The sequence below is a fragment of the Cnephaeus nilssonii genome (assembly GCF_951640355.1).
Source record: "Cnephaeus nilssonii genome assembly, chromosome: 6".
In the NCBI taxonomy this organism is placed as follows: domain Eukaryota; kingdom Metazoa; phylum Chordata; class Mammalia; order Chiroptera; family Vespertilionidae; genus Cnephaeus; species Cnephaeus nilssonii.
In genome coordinates this window covers 3,240,048-3,267,894 of record NC_137077.1, presented here as the reverse complement: position 1 = coordinate 3,267,894, position 27,847 = coordinate 3,240,048, and the positions used below count along the sequence as shown (strand labels likewise).

Below are 27,847 nucleotides of genomic sequence, written 5' to 3'. Positions count from 1 at the left end.
GCCCCCCCCAGGGACTCAGGTCACAGCCTCAGGGAGCCGCACGAGGGTTAACATTAGCGACGTTTTATTTCAACGTTTTTTCTGCTCATAAATGACTGAAAAAGCCGATATGCTAGAGGCGAACCCACCGCTGTCTAAAGGCAACGACGCGGCCACTGAGAATGTGGCTCGGACAAGAGGCTCTGCTGAGCCTCCCCACGCGGGGCGGGCGCAGGCGCGGGAGGGCGGGCTCGGGCGGAGGAAGAAATAAACATTAGCTCTGACCTCCCTCGGCCATCAGGGCTGCGGCCCAGGACCCTGAAGTGGTCGCTCTAACCACCGAGCCGACAGCTTGGAACTCCCACAGCTGCCCAATGTCTGGGTGCACTGGGGGAAATGTGGGGGCTCCGGGCGGGGCCACGTGCCAGCCAGGGGGGCCCTCAGCCGGCCCTCCTCCCAGCCCTGGGGCGGGGCAGCCTCTCACCCAGCAGTCCCCGCCGAGGGGACTTTCGGGGGGTACCCGCCCTGTAGTGTCAGGTGCTGAGGCCTGGCCTGGCCCCCAGGCAGGTAGTGAGGGGCGCAGGAGGGGGTCCCAGGTGGTGGCAGGGAGTCCCTGGCGCCCGCAGCTCTGACTGCCGTGCATTTCCGATCCTTCCCGCCTGTGGTCTGCTCTGGCGGCCGGGCCCGTAGTGTGTGGGTGGGGCGGGGGGGACCGAGCCCGGGCACCATCACTGTATGAACCAGCGCGGTCCGACAGGAGCCGGTCCTGAAGGCCGTGGCGGCCACAGCAATCGAACCCAGATCCCGAAGGCTGAGCCCCGGGCCACAGTGAGGGATGTGGGGGAGTGAGGGCAGAGGTGGCAGGGGGGCGGGTGGGGCAGGGCACGAGGACGCGGGGCGGGTGCGCGGCGTGCCCGGCATCAGAAGCTGAAGAGGCGCTCCTTGGGGTGGCCCACGCGGTCCAGGTTGGGCAGGCAGGCGTACTGGATCATGGGCGGCGGCCCGCACATCAGCACCAGCGGCTCCTCCTCCGGCGGCGGGAGGTGGTCCCGGATCATCTCCTCGTTCACGAAGCCCTCGCTGTAGTCCCAAGCTGCAGAGGGGAGACTAGGTGAGCCCAAGCTCGGCCCCGGGGCTGCCGACCACCGCCCCTGCCCAGCACCCCTCCCACGGCGGATGCGTCCCGGCCCCTTCTTCCCACCAGCACTGAGGAGTGAAGAGGTTGATCCAAGCCACCCCTCGCGCTGATGCCGCCCAGCCTGGCCTGCCCACAGCACGGCGCAGCCCCCTGGGTCTCCAGTTCACAGAGCCTTTCACTCCCATCTGGCCCTCAGAACCCCCCGGTGGGCGGACAGGGAGAGGGCTAATGGTCCCATTTTACAGATGTGGAAACTGAGGCCCAGAGGACCCAGAAGTGAGTTGCTCGGCTAGGATGTGGACTCCAGGCCCCAGGGGTCTGTCCCCAAGCCAGTGTCCAGCTCCAGGCTGGTCCAGGTGACAATCTCTACCCACGCCTCCTCCCCGGGCCCCCTGCCTGACCCTTGCCCCCACCGGGGTGTCGGCCCATGCGCTGTGTTCCCAGTGCCCAGACAGCCCGGCTCGTAGCACTTGCTCGGTTAATAGTGAAGGGAGGAATGTGCCCCGAACCAGCAGTGAATGAGCCTGAAGATAGCAAGGCCCAGACACAAACGCAGCTCCGGGCAGCGGCCACGGCCCCGTCCTGGTCCCGCCCGCACTCCCTCTCGCACGCAGTGTCTCCAGGTTCGCCTGAGACCTGGAACCTCCCTTCATTCCTCCAGGCGACGGACGGTGCCCCTGGTGAGAACCTGGCACCGAGGCTGGCCAGGGCCCTCAGGGACTGACCCGCTGCAGGGGCTGCTCGGAGGGGTACAGTGGGCGGATGGGACCGAAGGCTGGCAGGAGTCGGATGAGGGTGGGCTCTGACGGCTGGGCGCCGCCAGGGGCAGGAGAGGAAGAGGAGCCGCCCACCTCTCCGGGCGGGCTTCCCATCTGCTGGGCATCCCCCCTCTGAGCCTCCGTGTCCACGTGTCCTCACAGTGCCATCCTGCCTACCGCCCGGGGCCATGAGGTCCGGGGGGGGGGGAGGGGGCCCCCACCTTTCAAACGTGCCGCCTCACCACTGCCTCCTCTTTCAGACCCGTGAGGAGGGGCCGGTGTGAAGTCACCTCCTTCACGCTCCCAGGTTCGGGCGGACAAACACTCCTTGGGGGCTGAGGGCATCGGCTGGCCACGCAGCCACGGGCTCTCAAATGACCCCCGTGCCGAGCAGCTCAGCCCGACAGACAGAGGGCTGCCTCCCCTCCACGGAGCCCCCTGGCCACCTCCCGACCCCACCGTGAGTGCCCACGCCCCGGCCGGCCCCTGCGCTCTGGCCAGCGGGTGGGGCGGTCACCCTGGCAGATCCTCGGGCTGGGCTCGGGGGGAGGGGCGCGGGCAGCGGGGACGGTGGGAGAGAAGCAGCAGGTGAGCGGGAGCATGGGCAGCCGATGGGGGGGGGGGGGCCGGAGGGACGCCGGCTCCGTCCGAGGGTCTGTGCCCCGCCAGGGCGGGCAGAGGCTGGGGCGGCTCTGTGCCGCGTCCCTCCACCCTGAACCCCGGTTATCTGGCTGGAAAAGCCTCGCTCAAGCCCTGGACACCAACACAAACACGGCCCTGGAAGCCAAGGTCAGGCGCAGGAGAGACCGAGGGGCCTGGCTCGATGGACACTCACTGCACCACTCTAGGGGGTGTCTTGCCGGGGCCAGCAGCCCCAGCTCGTCTTGGCAACGGAGTGCTGAGCCCTGGAGCCTTCGCTATCGTATGGGCACTGATCTGGGTAACCGACCACATCCCCTTTTCACTTTGGCTGCCGGGAAGCTCAGGCTCTGCAGCAAGCGTGCATCCCAGTCCATTTTACAGCAAGCATACAAACCCCATTCCTGTCCTCCTCACCCACTCTCTGTTTGCACCCCTCTGACTCACTCGGGGAGTCTTCGTAAGCCGCCTAACAGCCTCCTGGAACGAGGCAGGGCACAGACACGTGGCATTTTCATAGCTGGGCAAGGCATCGGAAAGGACCTCGTAAAAACTGCATGGACGGAACTGTTTGCTAACGAGCGGAATGTGCAGGCGTGACACACCTCCGTGTTCACAGGCAGCGTGCTTTTCGTCATGCGTGCAGAGGCGGCTCTGTGGGGGAGCGTGTCAGCTGCACCTGCCACGTGGGCTGGCCCCTCTCCGGTCCCCGCTGAGCTCCGCGATGGCTGTGCTGCTCAGCTGCCACGTCTTTCTCAGCATCTGGAGTCCAGCTTAGGCTAATGTCACAGCCACACCCTGACGCCCTCGAAACGTGGTCAGGGTAACGCCAAACGTAAGCCGAGAGGAGAGCCCACGGCACCTCCCTGGGCCGGAACTGGTCCTGCTCAACAGTCCCTGGGAGGCGGCATTTGGCCTTGGCGTTGCCGTGTGCCACCAGCAGGGGTCAGTGTGGCCCCGCCTCCAGTGGACGGGCCTTCCAAAGGCCACAGGCAAGGCGGGTCCCATGTGGCTAGTGAGCCTCCCCTACCACACTCTTAGACCCTGCACCAGAACTCAGGACCTCCCCCCCCCTTCGGGTTGAGACCTGGGTACACGAGAAAGGCTCTTTTCTTTGCTAGAAGAGCAGCTGCGACTCGCAGAACCAGTGCCCCGCCCGGCCTTCACGCAAGGCCTTGCCCGACCCACGGCACGGTCTTCCCTGGGTCTCTGGCCACCTGCTACCGTGCTCGGTGACCGACGAATAAGCCTCTTCCTTCACCCCCTGGACATCAGCCCCGGGCCAGGCTGGCTTCATGAGACACACAGCGGGCACCCGACCGGGAGGGAACCCGTGCCCAGATGGGCTGGTCCAGCCAGCGGCCTCGGGACTCAGCCGTCAGGTCCGCCGCCCACCCGCCCGGGTCTGGCTCTCGGCCAGGAGGCCCAGGACACGCTTGGGTCGCCCAGGAGGGAGGCTCCTCTCCCGGGGATGGGCCCAGCGCATTAGACGGCGCCAGCCCGGAGCCCGTGTGCTCACTCCTGGGGGGAGCAGAGAGCAGTGTGCTCCCCACAACGTGGCTGAGTCCCCGTGGACTGTGGGGCTGGGTGAGAAGCTGGAGGCCAAGCAGGGGGGCTGGCAGAGCGCGAATGAGGTTACAAGCTGGCGCCCACGTGGCTGCTTAGGACATGTTGTTTCTAACATTTAGGAATTTCCCGTGGAAATGCAGATCCAGCTCCCTTAGAGAGGAGAGGCCTGGTCGCAGGGCTGAATTCCTGCGCGGCCGACTGACATGGCGCCGAGGGGCTGCCCACTGTGGACAGGGCAGGTGCTCCCCAATTCGCCCCACTCCCCACCATTCCCTACTGCCTCCAACCCGAAGCAAACACCACCGCGATTATCCACCAAGAAGCCTGGCCTGCCGCTTTCCCCACAGCAAAGGTGATTTTTTTTACATCCGCATCTACCTAAGGCAGGAGATGAAGCTGTTTAGCTCCCAGAGGGCAACCTTGTTCAAGTTTGGGGGGGAGCCCTCACTCACTGTCTCCTACATGGTTTTGGTTCCTCCACAATCAACTGTGTGACCTTGGCAAACAGCTTAAGCACCTGGACAGGGAGGGGTAACCGTCCGTCAGTGTAGCCCACCCCCGGGCTGATGACTGGAGAGAAAAATGGGCCTAACAGGGTACAAACTACAGGGTGGGAGCAATCAGCCCCCAGCTCTGCCCCGAGAGTCCCAGCCCCAGGGGAGGGCCTGCCTCCTTCGTCCAGCAGGGGGCAGTGCAGCTGGGCTCTGGAGGAGCATGGGTGTTCAAGCCTGTCCCTGACGTTCCCAGCTGTGTGCCGGGGCGCTGACTTCCCCGCTCTGATCCCTCCTTCCTCACCTGCGAGACGGGGTCACCGCGTCCCTCTCACAGGCCACGGGAGAGCACGCAGATGAGAGCATGCGCCCCCACCCAGCCCGCCCGCCCGGCTCCCACCACTCACCCTCAGGGGCTTTGTCCACCGTGAACCAGAGCTTGAAGCGCGCGGAATGTTCGTTCCTCAGTTCCTCCAGCTCGGGCCGCAGCAGGATGTCCTTCTCGGTCTGTGGGGGGACAAGTCCCGGGTCAGGAGGATGGCGGCAGGGACTGCCCTTGGAGACACTCGCCCAACGGCTCATCGCCCACCCACGGGCACACGCTCGGCACAGCTCACCAGACCCCCGGACGCACCACCCTCTCGTCCCGCACAGGAGCGGGCCAGGCTGCAGACGGAGGTGCTCACTGCACGGGCAGCTTGCGAAGGGCTTTGAGCGGTGGGAGACGCGCACGGTACAGTGGGTGGACAGAGTGGGGAACAGAACGACAGATGGAGCGCTCAACGACCCGACAGGGAAGACGGGGAGGAGACGCCCAACACCCTAATCGTGACGGTCCCTCGGGGGTGACTATGATTCTTAAACGAACGAGCGGCTCAGAGAAAGAACGAAGGTCGCCATCCTCATCCCTGGGACAGCCTTCAGGTTCCGGCATCTCGGGCTGCACATCCGTAAATTAGGAAATCAGACGCCTGGCAGCCCACACGGCCCCAGAGCTCAGCCCATGGCCCTCTCCTCCGGGAAGCCTTCCCAGACTTCCCAGGGGCACGACAGGGAGTGCCCATCCTCCCACACCACTGCCCACACTGGGTAATAACTTTAATCTCTGCCAGTCAGTCCGATTGAAGGTAAATCTCATGTTTTATATTTCACTAGTGACACGGATTAGTGCACACTGAAAGGAAAGGATTTAGAAGGTGGCCGGCGGGACTGGGAGAGACGGGCCCGACACGCCCTGGAGCCAACCTCTCGCAGTCCCTCCCCAGCCGGCCCCTCCTGGGGCGGCGCCGCCGCTCGAAGGGCGTCTGCGGAGTGAGCGGGGTCCCTCTGGCAGGTGGGGTCTTGCAGCCTGGTGGAATCTTGCAGCCCTGCTAGGAACTGGGGTCCCTCCTCTCTGGTTCAGGGGTGCATCACCTGAGAACCACCACTGCCAAGTCACAGCAGCTCAGCAGCTCCTGCGTTGAGTGTCTGCCCCCTGGTGGTCAGTGTGCATCATACCTACTGGCTGGTCGCTTAGCCTTTTATATATATAGATTATTAATAAGTAAGTTTGTCATTGGTCTAGTCATAGCTTTTATTAGTTTATAAAACTCCTTTAATATTAAGGATATACATTTCTATTGGTGATGTTATATGTTTTTCCTTAGTTCTGTATCTTTCTACCTTGTTAATATGTTTTTTCACCCAAATAAGAACATTGACATGTCTTTAATTTTCCGCAGAGAACTCACTCCACCAGTCTTTCCTCTCCGTCTGGCTTAGACTGGCCGTCCCCCGCCATTCATTCACGCAACAGTACTTCTTGGAAAAATGCTCCCCCACTTTTAAAGCTTCGGGTTGTTGTGTGTTTTTTTACATGTACATCTTTAACCTAAACTTCATTCTACGGAAGGAAAAGGAGGGATCTACTTAGTTTTCCCCAAATGCAACTAACCCAACATTCCTTTTCTCCTTTTGTATTTCTTAATTGTTATTTAACAAGAGAACCTATTCCGAAGCTCACAAATGCATGCTTCGTATTCAGGAACACGGGCCGGTGACAAACGGCCATGGTTTCAATCCAAAGACATTCTTCACATCCCAAAGGTCACTCTGCCCTCAGAAAGAGTCCCGCCTCCTCAGCTCCTCAACCTTTCACGGCATCGTACTCTCTGTGGAAATACACTAACACTTCACCCATTTGCGTGGCATCCCTGTGCAGGGGCTGTGCTAATCTTCTCTGTAATCGTTCCAATTGTAGAACATGTGCTGCCGAAGCGGGCACCCAACACCCACTTATTTTTACTTTTCTTAATTTTTTAAAATACATTTTCATTGATTTCAGAGAGGAAGGGAGAGGGAGACAGAGATATAAACATCAATGATGAGCGAGAATCATTGATCGGCTGCCTCCTGCATGCCCCCTACTGGGAATCGAGTCCGAAACCTGGGCCTGTGCCCTGACTGGGGATCGAACCTGGGACCCTTCAGTCCACAGGTTGGCACTCTATCCACTGAGCCAAACCAGCTAGGGCCACCCAATACCCATTTAAAAAATGTTTTTATTGATTTTAGAGAGAGGAAGAGAGAGAAAAAAAAACCAATGTGAGAAACATCTTATCGGCTGCCTCCTGCATGCCCCCCACTGAGGATCGAGCCACAACCCAGGCCTGTGCCCTGACCAGGAACCCAACCAGCGACCTTCTCCGCTCAGCCCGAGCCCCACTGGCCAGGCCCCAGCACCACGGTCCTCTCCTCAGGCTGCGATGTCCCTGCATCTTTACAAAGTGTCCCAGACACCCAGGCCTGTTTCCAGGTCGGACCTTACAGAACCTTCTGCAGTGATGGGAATGTCCCAGGCCCGTGTCATCCCATGCGGTAACCACTGGCCACATGTGGCTACGGAACCCATGCAATGTGGCTGGTGAGACTGGAAGAGCAAGTTTTACATTTTGATCTTAATTTAAATGCGAATGGCCACATGTTCTAGCAGGTTCCAGCCCCGTCTAGACGTTCGTTGTTACTAGAAATGCAGCAGGACCAGTGAGCCCAGGTCTCACGTGCGGCTCTAGAGCCACGGCTCCTCCACGTGCTTTGCTAGTGGTTGTCACATCGTGTGCTAAGCACCTCCCGTTATCTTCCTGCTCAGAACGCCCTGGCTGCGCACGCGCCGTCTCCCTGACCACGCCGCGTTGTTCTGTCATGTGGAAGGGGGAGACACCCCCCGGAAACGAGGATTCCTTTATAAGGAACCGGCTCCTTTACAGTATCAGCCCCACTGCTCTGAACTCTCCTTCAATGTCCTCGCTTGTTGCTTTTATCCTTGATTTTTTTAGAGGGAGTGGAGGGGAGGGAGGAGTGGGAAAGAGAGAGAAACATCAATGTGGGACACATTGATGCTCCGGCACGTGCCCCGACCGGGGCTGGGGATGGAGCCTGCACCTGAGGCACATGCCCTGACCAGGAATCGAATCCTCACCCTCCGGCCGTGGGCTGACGCTCTAACCACTGGGCCACCGGCCAGGGCTAATGTCCTTCTGAAAGGCGGGTTCCCTTAGGAGGGGCTTGGCGCTAGCCCCGCGTCCTCCTCTCAGGACGAAGTGGAGGGGCGGCAAGACCTGGGTTGGCAAAGTGGCAATGCCCACTCGGCATGGCCTGCGAGCCGGGGTCCCGGGGACCCTCCGGAGCTCTGTGAGGTCAGAGGACTTTCATCTGATGCGAGGACTTGATCGGCATCGTCCACTCCTGTTCCCGCAGGAAGGCCGGGACCTTCCGGGGCACCGGGGCCTGAGCCGCCGCACCGAGTGCACAACAGGCATGGAGCCAGACACCACACAGGCTTCCCAGGTGAAACAAAACGACGTTCGCAAAACTATGGCTGTTTTCCACAAAATATGCGTGGGTTCCAGTGACTTTTCATAAAACGTGCTATTTTTCATAAAACACACCGGCTCCACCACTTCCTGTAGCAAGTGCAGGCCACGCCCCTCGGGGTCTCCGTGTCCAGAGCTTAGAGGCAGGGCAGCCGCACCCCCGCCCTGGCTAACGGGCTGACAGGCACGGGGACGCCCTGCTGCCGGACAGAGGGCTGGCGGCCTCCACAGAGACGCACCCACACGGACCAGGGCAGCTGCTGCCCGCCCTCCTGCCCCGCCAGCAGCTTGGGATTTCTGGCTCTTTCCGCCCACCCCGGGCCGGGGAAGGCCGCCCTGGTGGCCACAGGGCCGCTTTCTGTAACTGTGCAGCGTCCAGGACCTTAGGCCAGCCTCTGTCCTCGGGCTCCGTTTCCTCAGGCGGAGGGTGCAGAGACTGGGCCAGACCTGGCACGGCCCCCCACACCGCAGGGAAGGACCGTCTCATCGCGGCCTCCCCCTAACGGGCGTCACTGTAACCCACACCCCCAGCCACGAAACACTGAACAGGAAAGACCCGTGATGGCCTTGCTCATTCCCGCGGAGGTTTCAAAGCACAGAGAGGGAAAGTGACTTGTCCAAGGCCACACAGCAGGCCAGGGTGGGCAGGCAGCAGGCGCGGGGAGGACATGCGCTCAGGAGAGACCAGGCCCGAACCCTGCCCACACCCCAGCTCAGGGCCCTGGGCAGGTGGACTCCCGGCCCCTCTCCGGTGACCCGGCCCGTCTCCAGGCCCGCCCCAGCCCGGCCAGCATCTGCCCTTCACCGGTGGGTGCTGAGCTCTGCTCACGGAGGGAGCTCGGAGGTTCGGAGGAAGCAGCCGGGGGAGCAAGTCTCAGGTGGGGGTGCTCCCGGTGCCTGATGCCTCTCCAACCCCCAAGTGCCAGGCCAGACACGGGGCTCTGGGCTGAAAAGCCCCACCCCCACCTGCTGCTGCACAGGCTGCCGGGCACACGGCCTCAGAGCACCCCTCATGCTTGCTGCCCCGAGGCCCTGCGCCCCTCTCAGCAGGGGCCGGGTCTGCACCTCGGGAACGCCCACTGACCTGGTTGGCAAAGAGCAGGTGGCACACGGTGTGGTCGTCCGGGTCCTTCATGATGGCGCGAATCACCTGCAGCATCGGGGTGATACCTGCAGAACGGCAGCCCACGGCTGGGTGAGCCCCTGGCAGGCGCCAGGGGAGGTGCCAGGACCTCGGGCAGCTCACAACTGCTCACGTCTGTGCCCCGCCCCACACCCTCACCCCACCCACAGCATCCACGCGCTGGGGACTCCGCGAGGGGCTCCGGACCACACACCTGTCCCGCCCGCGATCATGCCCACGGACTTCACCGTCTTGATGACGGGGTTGGATTTCTTGTCCGGACGGATGGCGAACTTTCCTGGGGAGAGGAAAAGGTGAGGCCCGCTCTCCAGCACGCTGTGTCTGGGGTCGGATGGGCTGGAGAACCTGCCCCTGCTTGGGGGTCCGAGGTGCAGGCGCCCACCAGCCAACGCCAGCCAGGCGGGGCGAGGGAGGGGCGGCGGGACACAGGCCCAACTCGAAGGCCAGAGGAGCCCAGCGTGGCTCCCTCGTGCAGACGGCGTGGGGAGCGGCAGCGGCTGGCGCACGGAGGCTCCCGGCACAACCTCCCGCTTGTTCTCAGCCGAACGAGGCTGGTCTGTGGGCTGGGTGTGGCCTCCAAGGGCAGCCAGCTGCAACCCCTGCGCTGGCCCACTCATCCCCTGTACAGCTGGGGAAACTGAGGCCCAGGAGAGAGACAGCTTGTCTAACAAGTCACCCAGAAGCAGCAGTCAGGCCCTGCACCAGCACCTGCGGGTCTCGGGGGGGGGGGGGGGGTGTGAGGGGGGGCGTGTCCAGCCCCGTTCACCTTTGCCCTGGTAGACCAGCAGCCCGTTGGGGCCCCGGAACTCGATGGTGTCTCCGATCTTCATGCCTTCCAGGTACTGGGACATCTTCCCTCCGTTGGGAAACTTGGGGTGAGTGTCTTTGAAGTAAACCTGCAAGACACACCCACAGGCCTCACTCCCGTGCCCAGGGTTGCGGGGAAGCTCTGGGCCTCATGGGAAGTGACTTTTGGGGGCTCCTCTGCAGCCTGGGGTGGCCCTGTCATAGAGTGCCCCACCCACCCATGAAAAGGTACCCAGCTGTGCCCCGGACCCCCAGGAGTCTGCCCTCCCCCAACGTGTCCTTGGAACGCAAAGCGTCAGCCTGGTGTACACAGGGCAGCCGACCCCATGGCTTCATCTGACGTATTAACGTTCCTCCAAGAACTTCTCCGCGACCTTCCGACGGGAGACTCCGAGGCTGCCAGCTCAGTGAAGGCCAGCGGCTCCGGGAAGTGGGCCGGCCACGCCCTCCCGGGATGTTCAGCTCTTCCATCCTCGGGTCATAAAAGCCTCACTCAGAACAACTTCCTGCCCCGCCCTCTGGGCTTCAGCTTTGGAAAAAAGGAAGCGCTACAGCCCTCAGACAGAGACGGGGAGACGGGAGCACTCGCCCTGCGGGCCGGGAGGCGGCGTGGGGAATGTTCCCTGGGCCTTGAGGGCCGGCCAGGTGATGGGCAGACAGGAAGGCGGCTGGGAGGGAGGGAGTGCAGAGCCAGGCGGCCTGCCAGGGCTGGGGACCAGGGAGGGAGGAGCCCGATGTGCCTACAGCACAGGGGCAGTGTGTGGGGGAGAGGGGGGGCAGGGGGGGCAGGGAGAGGGAAGGGGAGTCAGGGCAGGCTGTGTGCCAGGCCAGGACTGTGACCTCTATCCTGGGCCAATGGCGGCCATGGGGCCTCCCAGCCAGGCGGGGCCTGGTCAGCATGTTTTTTATCCTCTACTCGAACCCCCAACACCCCGCATTCGGCAGGAGTGTTTCAATGAGGACAGATGCTCGAACCCTCTCCGCTTCCCTTTGCTTCTGAACAAAGCCCCAGATCTTACCAGCATCTCCCAGGCCCGCCTGCCCGCTGACCTATGGGACCTGATCCACTGCCCTTTGGGGCTTTAGCCCTCGTGCTTCCTCCTGACCTCAGGGCCTTTGCACCTGAAAGGCCCTTCTCCTCTTCAGCTGTCGCTGCCTCCTCGCTGCCGCCCGCTCAGGAGCAGCTCTCACCCACCCCTGCTCAGTGCCCATTCCAGGCTCGGTCCCGTGGCCCCTGGAGTAAGCACCGGCCTGTGTGACCACATGCTCACTGTCGGCTCCCCAGCTAAAGACAGGGTCCCGAGACCAGGCTGGGCACCAGCAGGGGGACTAAATGACACTGAGCTAAAGGGGGGACCCAGGCAGAGCCAGGCTCCCCTCCTGCCCTCACAGACCCAGCCCGGCCCCAGGACTCAGTGGGGCTCTGCCTCGGTCCCCCCACTCACCAATGGCCAGTGAGGGGGCCTGGGCCCACACAGTGCAGTTGAGAGTCAGCCAGGGCCCGGGGGCCTTGGGCCTTGACTAGGAATGGTGTGTGAAGCCCACGCCAGCAGCCCTGCTGGTTCACACCCGCTGGACGTGTAATCAGAGACCGCGGATGGCTACTGTGAAGTCTGTGCTGCTAGTTTTCATAAAAGGCCCCACGCTAGTCGTCACTTCTCTCTCCAGGTTTTCACAGTCCTGGCTGGTCGCCTGGGTCTCACTGGTCCGCGGCCTGTAATGGCTGGTCCGCGGCCTGTAAGTGGCCCCTCTCTGCAGCTCCCCAGACTGTTGGGAGCGACCTCAGTTGACAAAGTCCTGAGAGGGCAGGTTTCACAAAGTGGCCTGCCGGTTCCCAAGGTTAGTCATACATCCTGCCCCCCTCTTAGGCTTAGAGACCCCTAAGCACAATAGTTAGTAATCACACATTCAGCCCCCTAAAGCTTAGTTAACCTTTAAGCACAGTTAATGTATAAGCGTAATTACCCTTCAGCAAGAAGCATGGCTAGACTATATGATGGTAAGGAATTTAGGTGGCGTCAGAGGTGTGTGCATAGGTATAGCCGTTAGGATCTTAGACAAGATAAGGAGCTTTGTGTAAAGGTCAGTAGGAAACCTTAAACAAAGGGGTATAATCACGCTTACATTACAGGAATGATGTAATGTATGGAATGTAACTGACCCTGTATAAAAGTGTGGAGAAAAATAAACTCGGGATGGCAAGCGGGAAGTGCTTCCATCCTCCCGATCCCATCCTGTTCTCTGTCTGTCATTTCTCATCCTCACCCCCCTTGCAGGTACTGTTCGACTGATGCCGGCAGGCTCCGGCACCAGACCACGCCCGTGCGCCCTCACACCGCACCCCCGCGAGTGTGCACCATGTTTCTCAGGGAACCGTGCCCAGAACGGGACCCGCTGGGCACGGAGCTCGCGTGGCTGAATGCAGTGCAGGGGAAAGCGAGCTGGGCCAGCTGCTCGGCCCTCAGCAAAGACCCCACGTGTGGCCATTGCTGGTCGCGTACATTTGCTCACTCAGAACCAGGCGCAGGAGGCACCGGGCGCGAGAGGCACCAGGCCAGCAGAGACCAGGCTCGGGGGACATGGGTCCCCCGGAGGCCTCGGCTATGCTGTGGTCACCCCCACACTGACTCCACGTGGCGTGGCCCCCAGACCTCACCTTGATGACCAGGTCCACGAAGCCCTTGTCGTCGTCACTGGAGACGGGCGTGTAGGGCCGAATGACCAGGTTTCCGTCGATCCGGGCCGAGAGGTAGATGTGCTGGCCTGCAGGATACGCAGCGGTGGCCTGGGTCAGGGACTAGCCCCGCAGGACCGCTGGGCCTGGTCAACCCACCGCCCGGTGCCCACCCAGCATTCACCCCTGCCGTGCTCAGCTCCCACTGCCACCTCAGGGATGCCCAGCTTCCCGCCAGCACGCCTCTGCTTGTGCTGAAGCCGCTGCCAGGGCCCCGGGGTGACTCCTCTCTCATTCTGACACTTACTCTTAAGGCCACAGCAGCTGTCACCTCCTCCTGGAAGCCCTCCCTCATTGAAGTGCAAAGTTCCCCCCCTCTGACCTAGCACCTGCCTCCGTTAGAGCTGGGTGGGGCTGCACTCACCGATAGGGAGGCCCAGGATATGCTGGGGTGACGGCAGGGCAAAGCGGAACCGCCGGGTGTCATGGTTGATGATCTGCAAAGAGGCCGAGCTGTGGGGCGGCGCCCAGGGCAGAGCCCCCTCCTCGCCAGTGCCCCCAAGTCACTGAGGGGAGTGACACCGATGTCGCGTCCAGACCGTGTGTGAGGGCACAGAGGCCGGGCACACGCGGGTGAGCCACTGTTCTCGCTGGCCCTGGGAAGGGCAGTCACGGCCCAGGGCCCAGAGCGAGCCTGTCAGAGCGGGAGGGGAACTCAGGGTCCCAGAGGGAGGCTGAGATGGCCCAGAAAGTTCCAGGGGCAGGCGGGAGGGACCCACCTGTGCCATCAGCCTGAGCGGGGTCCTGGGTGGCAGGAGGAACCCAGGGACTGGCTGGAAACTATGGACAGAGCTGAGACAAGCCCCACACGCCCTGGCCGAGGCTCCAGAAAGCACCGTGACCCGGGGCGGCCATGGCTGCGCTGGCTGCACAAGGCAGGAGACGTGGCAGCCGTTTCCCCTCCAAGGCGGGGCAGAGGCTGGTTAGGGAGAAGGAGCTGGGACCAAAGCCCCAGAAACCCCGCTAAGTGGTCTTAAACCGAGGCCAGGCAGGCTGTGGTCAGAGCTGGGGCTGAACCTGGGCCCTGACCGCTGACCGGGGCTCCAGCAGCCGCCGTGGGGGCTGCCCTGCGCCCGGTGCAGCCAGGATGGGTGTGTGCGGCAGCTCGGAAGACAGCTGAGTGTCCAGCCCGTGTCCACGGGAGGCTGGGAGACATGGCCAGACCCACCCACAGGCAGTGTCCTCCCGGGTGGGGTGGGGCCCAGCTCCTCAGAGGGACAGAGCAGCTCTGAGCATCACTGGGGCGTGCGAGCGAGGCAGGTGGCCTGGGTCTCAGGGAAGATGGCCCCAGCCCCCGCTCAGGGCACGGGGCTGCTGGTGGCTGGTGCCTCTCTACCCCAGCACCCAGGCCTGCTCTGCCTCCAGGAAGCCTTCGCCCAGGGAGCAGATTCCAGAATTACCGACTGGTCCTGAGGCTCCCGGTCAGAAACCCACACACCGGACAACTTTTGGAGGAAGGACAGAAACGAGAGACGTTGGTGATTACAGCGGTCAGGAGGCCAGATCTGAGCACGGCTCAGCATGGGGCCGGCACCAGGGGGCTGTGGCCGCGACGACCTGAGTACACTCAGCGCCTCGGGGACCTTCGGGCCACCTGTCAGGTCCGGTTCAGAGAAGGGCAGCAGCGGGCCCTTCCCGGCCCGTGGGGAGGCAGCAGAAGTGTCAAAAGGCAGGACCCCCGCTGACCGCACAAAGCCGTTAGGCCACTGCTCGGACATTTGCCACGCACTCATCCAAGGGGACTGGAGGTCCGCGGGGTGACATCCCTATGACCACAGACTAGACCAGTGGTCGGCAAACCGCGGCTCGCGAGCCACATGCGGCTCTTTGGCCCCTTGAGTCTTCTAACGCCACTTCTTCAAAATAGACTCGCCCAGGCCGAAAACCGACTTCTGCGCATGGGCCACGAAGTTTCAATCGCACTGTACGTGCGCGCCCGCACGTGGTATTTTGTGGAAGAGCCACACTCAAGGGGCCAAAGAGCCGCAAGTGGCTCGCGAGCCGCGGTTTGCCGGCCACTGGACTAGACAGTCGTCAAAAATAAGGAATCAGTCGGCCGGTGTGGCTCAGCTGTCGAGCGTCAACCTATGAACCAGGAGGTCATGGTTCAATTCTCAGTCAGGGCACATGCCCGGGTTGCGGGTTCAATCCTCAGTAGGGGGCGTGCAGGAGGCAGCCAATCAATGATTCTCATCATTGATGTTTCTATCTCTCTCTCCCTCGCCCTTCCTCTATGAAGTCAATAAAAATATATTTTAAAAAAGAGGGAATCAGCTTTGGGATAGACATGGAAGTGTCCCTGCTATATGGCTGGGTGAAGGAAGGTTATTAAAATTCAGTGTACGCACACCTGGACTCCACCACCAGGTGTATACAGACATGATGCCCGAGAAGGCTCCGGCTGACCGGCAATGGGACCCACTGCACCCTGTGGGGTTGGGGCGGGGGCTGGTGAATGGGACCCACTGCACCGTGTGGGGTTGGGGCGGGGGCTGGTGAACGGGACCCACTGCACAGTGTGGGGTTGGGGCGGGGGCTGGTGAACGGGACCCACTGCACAGTGTGGGGTTGGGGCGGGGGCTGGTGAACGGGACCCACTGCACAGTGTGGGGTTGGGGCGGGGGCTGGTGAACGGGACCCACTGCACCGTGTGGGGTTGGGGCGGGGGCTGGTGAACGGGACCCACTGCACAGTGTGGGGTTGGGGCGGGGGCTGGTGAATGGGACCCACTGCACCGTGTGGGGTTGGGGCGGGGGCTGGTGAACGGGACCCACTGCACCCTGTGGGGTTGGGGCGGGGGCTGGTGAATGGGACCCACTGCACCGTGTGGGGTTGGGGTGGGGCTGGTGAACGGGACCCACTGCACCGTGTGGGGTTGGGGCGGGGGCTGGTGAACGGGACCCACTGCACCGTGTGGGGTTGGGGCGGGGGCTGGTGAACGGGACCCACTGCACGAATATGGGGTGTGTGGGGGGAAACACTCAGATTTCACACACAGAATTTTTACAGAGAGCACATATAAATCACACATTACTTCTAGAACTAAAAAGCAAGGAAAATGAATTTTAAGAAATGAAGTTTAAGAGAGGAAAGGATTTCAAAACCTGACGATTTCACCTGCGTGAGAGGGAAGTGTGTAGAACATTCCGGAAGGACAGTGTGGCCTCACCTGGAGGAGGGGCTGCCCTCTCTGGTTTTAATCTCTTCTATGGACTCCGGGCACCATCAACACACCTCCCTCCAGTCGCAGGGAGATCTGAGACTCGGAGCTCGGGGGAGGGACTTAGGGAAGAGTAAGGGGCACAGGGCAAAGGAGGGGGGGATGGTTTTAACTCAGGAGCAGAAGTTGAAAAGGGACCAGAGCGAGCCTCTGGGAGGGGCGGGCGGAGGGGCGGGCGGAGCCGCAGAGGTCAGGTCTCACACAGGGAGTCTGCGCAGAGGGAACAAGCCCTGGGTAGATGCCCTGAGGCGGGAAGGAGGAGGGAGGGACACTGGGACTGGAAGCTCCTGGGACCACCCGGAGGCCACAGCCTGAGTCCTGGCTCCACCTCTGACTGACAGAGTGACCTAAATGCCCTCTACTCCTCTCTCACCCTCTGCTTTCCCATCTGTTAAATGGGCGCCTGGACTCGAAAGTCCTGAGGGGTCCCCCCTACTCGGACCTTCTGTGGGACAGTGAGTGTGGTTCAGAGAATGTGCTCTGTGGTCAGACCTGGGTTCAAACCCCTCTGCCACTTACTGGTAACCATAGACCTGACATCACCTTGCCTTCCCCACCTGTTAAATGGGCAGATAACAGGACCTGCACTTCAGAGGGGGCCATGTCCTGAGCACAGAGTGGGCGTCGGGGAAATGCTGTGATGCTGACAAGCAGAGAGGTGCCCCTGGGGGCCGCGCCCTGTGACCCCGCAGGGCGGCACTCACCTCCTTGTCAATGAGCCGCAGCGGGTACTTGATGTCCGGGCTCTCGAGGGTGATGGCGGGGGTGGAGCGCTGGAACAGCTTCATGAGCAGGTTGTAGAGGAACCAGACTGGGGAGAGGACCACGTGGCCCAACTGAAACGACAGGGACCGACCCCCAAGGTCAGTGCAGGCCTGGGGGGGGGCTGCCCCCCGCCCTTCCCGCCAACCCCAGCTGGTGCCCCCCGTCAGAGCCCCCTCTCCTCACCGTCTGCACCCAGGGAACCCCAGCACGCATTCTGTGCCGGCTGGGAGTAGTTACAAAAACCAGACTCCTGAGCCCATCAGGGCATTGCGGAGTGTGGAAACGCTCCCTCCGCCCCGGGGAACAGGGATGAAGAAAGCTCGTACATGACGGAGCACGCCTCCCTTTTCACTCCGGCTGCCAGGAAGCTCGGGGTCAAGCTCCCAAGTAATCGCACTTATTTTTATGGAGAGCACGTATAAATCACTGTGTATTTGTGCTCCCTCCCTCCCTTTCTTCCTTCAGTCACCTTCCCTGGTCCGATGAAGCTCTATCTAGACAAGCAGACAAACCCCGGAGCCTGGGGCTCTGCCTTCAGGTGCGAGGGGCGGCTAAGGCTCTGAGCTGGGCACTAGAAGCTCTGGTCCTTGCTGGCCGTGTGACCCTGGGCAAGTCCCTTCCCCTCTCTGAACTGAACGGGACCAGCGATCTGCAGGGTTCTGGAAGCTCTGAGAGGTCACTGCTCAGGACCATGCTGGGCCCCGCACAGGCGTTAAGTGAAGCTCATGCCACCCTATGAGGTTGGCACTGTCATCACCACCATTTTACAAACGAGGAGAAAGCACAGAGAGGTGAAGCAGCTCGCCCAAGGGACCTGAGTCCACCTGCCTCCCCAGTCGCACACTTAAACCTCAGGCCACACTCACCCCCTGGCGTGGCCCTGAGCCTCCTCCTTGCCCGCCTCCTGCCCCCGCCATCTCAGTCTCACAGAGACACTAAGGGGTGGTTTGGATTTTTTTTAAACAGAAAACCCAACACCGATGGCAGGATAGCTCATTGCTCAGCTTTACCTGGAGAGGACAGGCACCTTGGCAAAGACAGACAACAGGCCTCCCGCCCTTTCTAGCGGTTTTGTCCCTGGGCAGATCACTCAGCCTCTCTGAGCTCAGTTCCTCCATCTGTGAAATGGGGATCACAAGCCGTACTCCCAGGCTGTGAAGATGGAAATACGCCATGGGAAGTGTCTAACCCAGGCCAGCTCCCCGGCGGGCCCGAGCCCACAGGGCATCGGCTGCGCCGCAGCCACCCGCTGGCCATCCGGAAGCTGGTCCCGAGAGGCCTCCGCTATCTGGGCCACAGGAAAGGGGCGGGAGGTCATGAGCCTTCTGAGGCCACTTAAGAAAGGCCCACCACTGCCCTGTGGGCTCCCTGTCTCCAACCACGAGGAAACGCTGAGGGCCGATCTCCAGAACAAGTGGCCACAACTTCAAAATGTCAATGCCCCAAACAACAAAGAAAGTCTGAGAAGCTGGTCCAGCTTAAAGGGGGCTCTGGTAGGCTGTGTGGGGCCCCAGAAGAGACGTCCACCCAGAACCCGGGAAGGGATATCTGGAAAGAGTCTTTGCACATGTAACTAAACTAAGCATCTTGAGATGAGATCACCGTGGATTATCCCAGGGGCCCTAAGTCCCACGACAACCTTCCTTATGAGAGAGAGGAGGAGACTCAGAGACGGCCATGTGAGTGATGGGGCCACAAGCCAAGGAAACCGAGGGTGGCCAGCAGCCATGAGAAGCAGGAAGAGGCGGGAAGGGCTCCCCTCGACCTCCGGCGGTGCGGCCCGCCCACCCTCGATTTCAGACTTGTGGCCCAGAACGGTGAGAGGATACATTTCTGCTGTCTCACGCCACCCAGTTTGTGGCAGTTTTCACGCAGCCCTCGGACCCGAACACTGAGGCCAAGAGACAGAACAACTGAATGCAATGTGCGGTTTTGGATTAGGTCATGGCCCGGGGGGGGGGGGGGGGGGGAGGAATAGGTATGAAGGGCAATCCTGAGACAATGGTGAAATGTGAATCCGGGCCCATGGATCACACAATAGCGTTGTATCCATGTTACTTCCATGATTTGCTCACTACCATGCGGTAGGCAACAGAATGTCCTTCTTCTTAGGAGAAAGACACTAAAGTATTTAGGGGCAAAGGAGCATCGTATCTCTAACACTCTCAAATAGTTAAAAAAATGTATACACACACAAGAAAGCAAATACAGCAAATGTTAACATTTGGCACATCTGCATGGAGAGTATACAAGAGCCCTTAAGACAGTCTTTACTGTCAGCTTGAAATTATTTCAAAATAAAAAGCGGGGCATGGTGCAGGGGAGCCCACGCTGGTGGTTCCAACAGGGAGGCTGAGACCCAAAAGTTCACACAGAACACTGGTTCTCAAGAAAGCTGTTTCAGCTGAAACCGGTTTGGCTCAGTGGATAGAGCGTCGGCCTGTGGATTGAAGGGTCCCGGGTTCGATTCCGATCAAAGGGCATGTACCTTGGGTGTGGGCACATCCCCAGTGGGGAGTGTGCAGGAGGCAGCTGATGGATGTTTCTCTTTCATTGATGTTTCTATCTCTCTCCCTCTCCCTTCCTCTCTGTAAAAACTCAATTAAAATATATTTTAAAAAAAAAGAAAAGAAAAGAAAGCTGTTTCAGCCCTGGCCCAGAGTTCAGGTGGGTAGAGCATCATCCCAATACACCAAGATTTCAGTCAGGCACATATGAGAATCACCAATGAATGCATAAATAAGTGGAACAACTAGTCGATATTTCTCTCAAAGCAATCCTATATAATAAAAGCCTAATATGCTAAGTGTCCAGTGTCTGTTCAACCAATCAAAGCGTAATATGCTAATGATATGCTAAGGCCACTCAACTGCTCGCTATGATGTGCACTAACCACCAGGGGGCAGATGCTCCAACTGGTAGGTTAGCTTGCTGCTGGGTTCCGGCCGATCTGGACTGAGCAAGATGGGCCGGACACACCCTTGGAGCCTCCCATGGTCCCTCCCTGGCTGGCCAACCTCCCTCGTCCCTCCCTGGCCCCAATTGTGCACCGGTGGGGTCCCTTGGCCTGGCCTGTGCCCTCTCGCAATCCGGGGCCCCTCGGGGATGTCGGAGAGCCGGTTTCAGCTGATCCCGCAGGCCAGGCCGAGGGACCCCACTGGTGCATGAATTTGTGCACCGGGCCTCTAGTCAATAAATAAAAGTTTTTAAAAAAAGTTTTTTCACAGCTTGTTCACTCACTCTCCCTAGGAAACCTCCCTGACTTCAGTTCTCTCAGCAAATGACTGTGTGTGTGTTCTTATCATAATACTACACGTTCCCCTTTTTGCCTTGGCTGTCAGGAAGCTTAGACTCAAGTTCCTTACTTCCATGGGGGCCTCTCTGCTTCCTTTGTGGGACTCCTGAGGTGTCGTATTTTTTTTTTAATATATATGTTTATTGATTTCAGAGAGGAAGGGAGAGGGAGAGAGAATCATTGATCGCTGCCTCCTGCACGCCCCCTACTGGAGGCAGAGCCCACCACCTGTGTGCCCTTGACCAGAATCAAACCTGGGACCCTTCAGTCCGAAGGCCGATGTTCTATCCCGTGAGCCACACCGGCCAGGGCGAGGTATCGGATTCTGCAGAGCACAGACCTAGAAGTGGCCCCTGCCCTACTGCTCCCCACTTCCTGGAAACTCCCCCCACTATCTATCAACCCGGGAGGCTCTCTGAGCCTCGCTGTTCCCTTCTGTAGAGGGAAGGGGAGAGCCATCGCCCTGCCCACCTCCTAGGGGACCTGGGATATGAGATGAGATGGGGGTTACAGGTCACGGAGCCGTCTATAACCCGAGAATTGTGGGTACACACACAGGAGCTTTTCCTGCCACCCTCACGGGGCCACTGCCCCCTGGGAGCTGGAATACCCAAGCGAAGGACGGGCAGAGGCTCCCAGACCCCACACCAGGCCTGGCCCTGCCGCCCAAACCGGCGCAGCAGCTGCAAGCTGCCTGGCTGCCTCCGAGGTTACAGCCCTTTGTTGGGCTCAGAACAATGTGTGTCTCCCAGGCAGGGCCTCCAGGCGGGGCAGCCAGGCCTGGCCCCATGGGGCCCCTGGCCTGTGACTAGAGGGTCTAAAGCGAAGGCCTGCAGGAGCCAGGCCAGACCACCCCCTGCCCGGGGCCACCTGCCCATCTAACTAGCACCCACCGTGTCCTGGGAACCAGGGGCCTTTCACCCGCCCTGGTCTCATTTAAGGCCCTGGCTGGCAGCCCTGGACTCGGGTCCAGAGACCAGGGTTCGGGGCCCAGCTCCGGACTTCAGGAGAGACTCTTTGCCTCTCCAATCCCCACCTTTCTCAAGTGCCTGAGGGTGGCCCCATTTCCGGCTGGGGAGGAAATGAGGCAGCAACGGCTGACACTGCTTCAGGTATGGGACACGGGTTCCCTGGGATAATCCTCCCTCCAGCCCTCGGCCTCAGGTGCTGGCAGGAAACTGAGGCCCAGAGATGACCAGTAACTTGCCCCAAGTCTCACCACAGCCAACCCTCGGAGGACCACACTCGTGACAAGTGATACTGTTGTCCTGGTTTCTCAGAGAGATTAAGTGACTTGCCCGTGGTCACGCAACAAGTCAGGGGCGGAGCCAGGATTCAAACCCAGGCCTGTCAAACCCAAAGAACGGCTCTTCCCAAGCCGCCTCCCAGGGCAGGTGCCCTCTCTGGGCCCCAGTCACAGAGCCCAGATCCCCACTGACCCCCCACAATCCGATATCCTCTCTCCACGGTGAGGCCCCAGCTGCCCAAACCAACAGGCCGCTCTACCCCCTCCTCAAACACCCACCATGGCTCCCCACTGCCTACACTCAAGGCCCCACTGATGACACCACCAGCCACAAGGCCTTCTTGCCTTAGGCCTTTGCATATTCTCCCTTCTGCCCAAAACACCCTTCCTCTTCCCTCAGCCAACCAGCAAACTCCTATTCATCCTTCAGAGCCCAGCTCAAATCTTCCCTGACTGGCACTCCTTAGCTACTCAGGCCCTCAGCAGACTTGCACAGCCCAGGCCTCCCTCCTGAACTCCCTGGGGGTGAGGACTATTCAGATGATTCCTCTGCCGTAAGCCCCTCCCTTGTCCATCAGAAAAACCACCTCCTTGGGGAACGCTGTTTAGGGGAAAGTTGATGAAGCTCCATTCCCAGGAAGTCGCCAATGCTGGGAGCCCTGGAAATGAACGGAAGCGGCCTTGAGGGCCCGCTGGAGCTGTGCCGGTTCTTCCAGGAGCTACCCCCCAGCACAGCTGTGGAAGTGCACAGCCAAGTTCAAGAACACAAGACCCTGCGGCCTGCAGCTGGCCTCAGCCTGAGAAGCACCTGCCCTTGCATTTCCTCGCTGACTCACCCTCGCCGGGTGGGAGGTAGGCCAACTGTGTTCTTCACTGGACAAATGGGGAAACTGAGGCTCGGGGAGGCCCAGGGTGGAGTCTGGGCTTTGGTTCCCGATTTTCTGTCCCTCACCCTGAATCTCTCCTGCCCCAAGCCCACAAACGCTGGCCCATGGTGCGTGCTGGGCCACGAGAGACTCCTATGTCAACAGCTCTGAAGGCAAGTCCAGGACACCACGGCCTCCGCCCTGGCACAGCCCCTCGAGATCCTGGACGCCAGCCCTGGGGGCAAACAGCCGGGCCAGCTCCCCTCGGGATGTCGGAGAGCCGGTTTCAGCTGCTCACCCCCTGGTCACAGTCAACACCAAACAACAGAGCCTCTAGCTGAGCCCCAGGAGGGCAGGGGCATGTGGCTCATCGCCGGTGCATCCCCAGCGCTCAGACCAGGGACACGCAATCGGTGTTTGTGGGTAAACTTGTGAAGGGACAAGTCCCACCCGCACCTCTCTGACTCTCTGTGTCTGGAAGTTTCAGGAACAAGGGCAAGAGGCCAGGTCCCTCCCCGGCGAGGGTGGGGCATGCCGGCCCATCCTGTGTATCATCAAGCGCAGGGCCCTGCCCGGGTCTGGGATCCCGGCTTCCGGCTGTGCCCTCACCTGTCAGGCACACCCACTTCCCAGAGGTGGCACATGGGAGCCACTGCGGGAAGAATGCTCACTGGGCGGCTGATACATGCGGGGGGCCTTCCAGGCCCCGCTCCCAACAACGGGGGACTCCGCAGAGCTGGGAGGCGGGGCTGCACAACCCCTCTTTCAGATGAGGACTCGGAGACTTGGGTGACAATCGCAAGGGCCAGCATTTGAATCCAGGGGTCTGGCTCCAGCCTGTGCCCTGAGCCACACCACACCACACGGCCTCTCTGTGCCCACAGACACCGCCTGGCCTCAGAGAGCAGAGGGCTTCACGTACATACAAATTCCTATCTGGGGAGGCCGCTCTGGGCAGGCCCGCAGGCCACAAACCCCAATGGGCACACCTGCCAGGGCCTATGCAGGACTTGGGGGTCACAGGCCAGGGGGCCCCACCCTGAGGAGATCAGGTCAGCGGGGAAACCGACACGGCAGAGAAAAGGCGCAGTGGAGGGCGAGGGCTGTGTCTGCAGAACGTGGGAGGTGGTACCAGACTCATCGGGGGTGGGATGCGGTTCCCACACTTGGGGGTGAAACAGGCTCTGAGCCCCGTCCCTGTCTACGGCACCCTCCCACCCCTGTACGCTGCAGGCAGAGTAAACAGGAGGCAGATGGCTGAGCCAAGGCCTCACCCCAGCTTCTCAGCTGTGCAGCTTGTACCCATAAACATATGTACACACACACACACACACACACACACACACACACACACACACACACACTACCTCGCCCCAGCCACCCCGGGGTTCTAGAAACAGCTGCCTCCAGGGCCTTGACCTGGTGCTCCGTGGTCTGTGCTCTGCCCCGTGAGGGAACCCCCCACCCGCCTTTCCTCACTTCTGATAACACGGGGGGGGGGGGAAGGGGGGAAGGAAACGGGGTGCCAGAGTCCCAGGATGTCTCCAGGGAGCCCCCAGCTCACCCACTGTAGCTGAGGGGCTGGGATGCCTTGCTCCCCACCACAGGGCACCATGCTCAGCTGCTCACCCCCTGGAATTCCCCACTGGGACCCTGGCATCCACTCTGCCCAGGTCAGGTCTGGGTGGGCAGAGGGATGTGCCAGGACCTCCTACCTGGCAGGCCCGGCCCTCCCCACGTGCCAGCTCCCTGCACTGAGGCTTACCTGCCTGCTGCCCGATTGCCAGCTGTCCCACTGGGATCTGAGCGGCCACCCCCGCCTGGTCCCCTTCTCAGGAAATGGGAGGGAGTGGAGGAAGTCCTGCAGGGGGGTGGGGCTCCTTGCCTGCAAGTGCAGGATTAGGGAACCCAGGAGGAGGGGCAGGTGACTGCAGAGCTGCCTTCTGCAGGGGAGACCACCCAGTTTCCCAGGGGCACCGCTGAGGCCTGGGGCTCCCAGGGACAGCGTGGGGTGGGCCCACTGAGCACTCACAGCAGCTGAGGGCAGGGGAGCCAGGCCCAGCGCTCCCCTCAGGTGGCTGGTAGACTCAAGTGCCAACCCCTCGGCTGGGCCCCCCGGAGGGTGGGAGGCCTCCCTCGGAGCCTGGAGCCTGCACCTCCCAGATAAGCTGCCTGGCGCCCCAGCCTGGGCTGGCCTCCCTCAGACTGCGGGCAGCCCCTCACCAGGCGGCCCAGCTAGGTCTGCTGTGGGTGTTCTGGGCCGGGGAGGGGGGGGGAGAGGGGTGGGGGGGGTGGACCCAGCAGGTCCTGCAAGGAAGGGGCAATTCCCACCAACCCCTGGACAGATCAGGTCTCCTGACCCCAAGACAGGGCTCTGCCCTCACATGGGGGCTGCCAGGGGGGCGCTGGCAGTTCAAACAATGTGTGGAACGGCCACGTGCTGGGGACCCAGCGACAAATCCAACCAGCGCTGGGAGAGGTGAGAACCCCGTGGGGGTGGGGGACGGGAGGCAGTTTCTGGAGCACAGTCAGGAAGTTAAACTGAGGCGGGGTGAGCCCACAGGTATGCCCTGGGCAAGGCTGCTTCTTGGTCTGAACATCCCCCGAGTCCTGGCTGGGCCCTAGTTCACGAGCAAACACCCGTCCTGGGGGAGCCTCCCAGTCTGAGGGAGGAGGCAGGGGCCTCCAAGTCCAAGAGCTTGGGGTGGAGATGGAGGCAGAGGTGCTGGCCCTCAGCCCCCCTCCCCCACCCCTCATCCCCCCCTGCACCTCACCCCTGCACCCCACCCCCCAAGCCAGCCAGGTGATTGGGGGCTGCCCTCTGGCCACAGTCTCCAGGGGAACACAAGCCCCAGGCCCGCTCTGTGCATTTTGGGAAATCTGAGAGGAGGTGGGCCTGGTGGGAGGGAGGGCAGCTTTGGGACAACCCCGAAGTGCAGCGTGACTGTGGACTTTGGAGCTCCACAGATTCCGGCCCGGCCTGGCCGCTGGCCCAGTCCGAGGCCCGTTTCTTCATCTGTGAAATGGCCCCTGGCAGGGAGCGGGCCGCCGCTGGGGGAGGCGCCCAGAGGTGTGGTTGTTGCTGAAGATGCACAAAGCCCCTTCCATCCAGCGACATCACCCCCCACACACACCCCTACACCCACTCACACCCCCCCACACTCACCCCCCCCACACTCACCCCCACACTCACACCCCCCCACACTCACACCCCCCACACTCACCCCCACACTCACACCCCACACTCACACCCCCCCACACTCACCCCCCTACACACTCACACCCGCCCACACTCACACCCACACTCACCCCCCCACACACTCACCCCCCCCACACTCACCCCCCACACTCACACCCCCCCACACTCACACCCCCCACACTCACCCCCACACTCACACCCCCCCACACTCACCCCCCTACACACTCACACCCCCCCACACTCACACCCCCCCACACTCACACCCCCCCACACTCACCCCCACACTCACACACGCACTTCCACTCAGCCGCTCAGCCTCACACCCTCACTCACCCACCCTCACAGCCACCCCGTGTCACACACATCTGCACTCAGACCCACGTGCATTCGCACTCACCCGTGTACACACTCACGTTCACACATTCACACTTGCTCGGCCACACGCACTCACCAGTCACAGTCACACCGTCACACGTCACGCACTGTCACACTCGGTCGCACGCAAACTTTCCAGGTCACAGACATTGGCGCGCACAGAAGCCTCTGTTCCTGGAGGAGGGGGGCGGGCGGGGCCGCCCCCGGTGCCCGCTGTCGCCCATCCCGGGCAGGAGGGCTGGGTCCCCGGCAGAGGCCAGGGCGTGAGTCAGGGCGCCCGCGGGCACGCCCAGGCCGGGCGGGGCGGGGTGGGGTGCGGCGAGGTGGGGTCCGCACCCCTGCACCCAGCACCCGGCCCCCGGGCTGGTCGCAGTGGGCGCCGCCCGCGCCCGAGGCCGCGAGCCCGCCGTCCCCCGCGCCGCCCCCGCCCCGCGCCCGCCCCGCGCCCGCCCCGCGCCTACCGTGCTCAGCTGGGCCCCCATCGCGCCGCCGCTCCGCTCGCTCCGCCGCCGGCACCGTCAGTCCCGCCGCGCCCAGGCCCGCCCCGCGCGCGTCACCCCGAGGAGGGCGGGCCCGGCGGCCCAGTGGGTGCACCGGGCGGAGGCCTGGGTCTGGGCCCGCCCGCCGCCTCCACCGCCGGGTGCACGGGGTGGGGGTGCCGCGGGTGCACGGAGGTGGGGGGGCCTCGGGGTGCACGGGGTGGGGGTGCCGCGGGGTGCACGGGGTGGGGGTGCACGGGGTGGGGGTGCCGCGGGGTGCACGGGGTGGGGGTGCACGGGGTGGGGGTGCCGCGGGCCGGAGGGTGCAGACGCTCCACGCCCCGAGCGCGCCGGGCTCTGCCTGCTGCGCGGCTCGGGTGGGGCGGCCTCCTCTGGGCCCTGGCCAGCCTAAGGGAGGAAGATGGCGGCCCCCTTGACGGATCTAAAATTGAACCCGGAAACGCCCCGCAGCCTCCGGGCCCGCAGGCCCCGCCCCCCGCCGGGCCTCCGCCGGCGCCGCGGAGCCGCTCGGCCGCGGGCATTCCCGCTCCTGGCGCCGCTGCGCTCGGTCCCCTCCGGGCCTCGGACTCTGTTAATGTAAAAAGTCATTGCAACCTGTAAAGAATTGTTGTGAGTTTATTTGAGCCAAACTGTCGACATATGCCGGAAGCAGAACCTCAACGAATTGAATACTGCTCCGGAGAATGGGGAGTTCATACCTTGTTTTCATAAATGTACCATCCAAAGTGGCTTCCGTGAAATCCATTGGCGACAGATTGGGGAGGTGGGAGAGAGCAAAGCGGGGAACCTCTGGGATGGGGTGAACGTGAAAGGATGGACACATGCTTCTTTACATGATGGATACAGGGTAGTTAACACAGTGAGCAGCTGACGATTAACTTGAAAACAAAAACAATAACAAGGTCCTGGTGCCACTTGTTGTGCCCTGAGGGGTCCTGGGGGAAAAAAGGGGAAGTTACAAGTTACCCAGACATCTTAGAGGCAAAAAGACAAATGGCTCAGTAAAGATCTAAGTTGATCTTTGTCAGGGAAAATACTGGCCTAAGACCATGGTCGGCAAACTGCGGCTCGCGAGCCACATGTGGCTCTTTGGCCCCTTGAGTGTGGCTCTTCCACAAAATACCACGGCCTGGGCGAGTCTATGTTGAAGACGTGGCGTTTGAAGGAGTTAAAGTTTAAAAAATGTGGCTCTCAAAAGAAATTTCAGTCGTTGTCCTGTTGATATTTGGCTTTGTTGACCACATGCGTTTGCCGACCACTGGCCTAGGACA

The 27,847-nt window shown here is 61.6% G+C and overlaps 1 protein-coding gene across 2 annotated transcripts; it reads right to left on the bottom strand.

Moving 5' to 3' along the window:
• Positions 1-42: 42 nt before the first annotated feature.
• On the bottom strand, positions 43-26,975 carry CYB5R3 (cytochrome b5 reductase 3). Of its 2 annotated transcripts, none has more exons than XM_079774123.1 (9): positions 26,538-26,975; positions 17,035-17,166; positions 13,475-13,547; positions 13,033-13,139; positions 10,336-10,465; positions 9,763-9,846; positions 9,510-9,595; positions 4,982-5,081; positions 43-1,072 (listed from the first exon to the last, which is right to left on the bottom strand). In XM_079774123.1, exons 1-9 carry the CDS (start codon positions 26,556-26,558, stop codon positions 900-902), a joined length of 906 nt encoding a protein of 301 aa, XP_079630249.1. In that variant the 5' UTR covers positions 26,559-26,975; the 3' UTR covers positions 43-899. The 2 variants fall into 2 exon arrangements, with proteins under 2 accessions (XP_079630249.1, XP_079630250.1); XM_079774124.1 differs by lacking the exon at positions 26,538-26,975 and adding an exon at positions 24,268-24,391.
• Between the last annotated feature and the right edge of the window lie 872 nt (positions 26,976-27,847).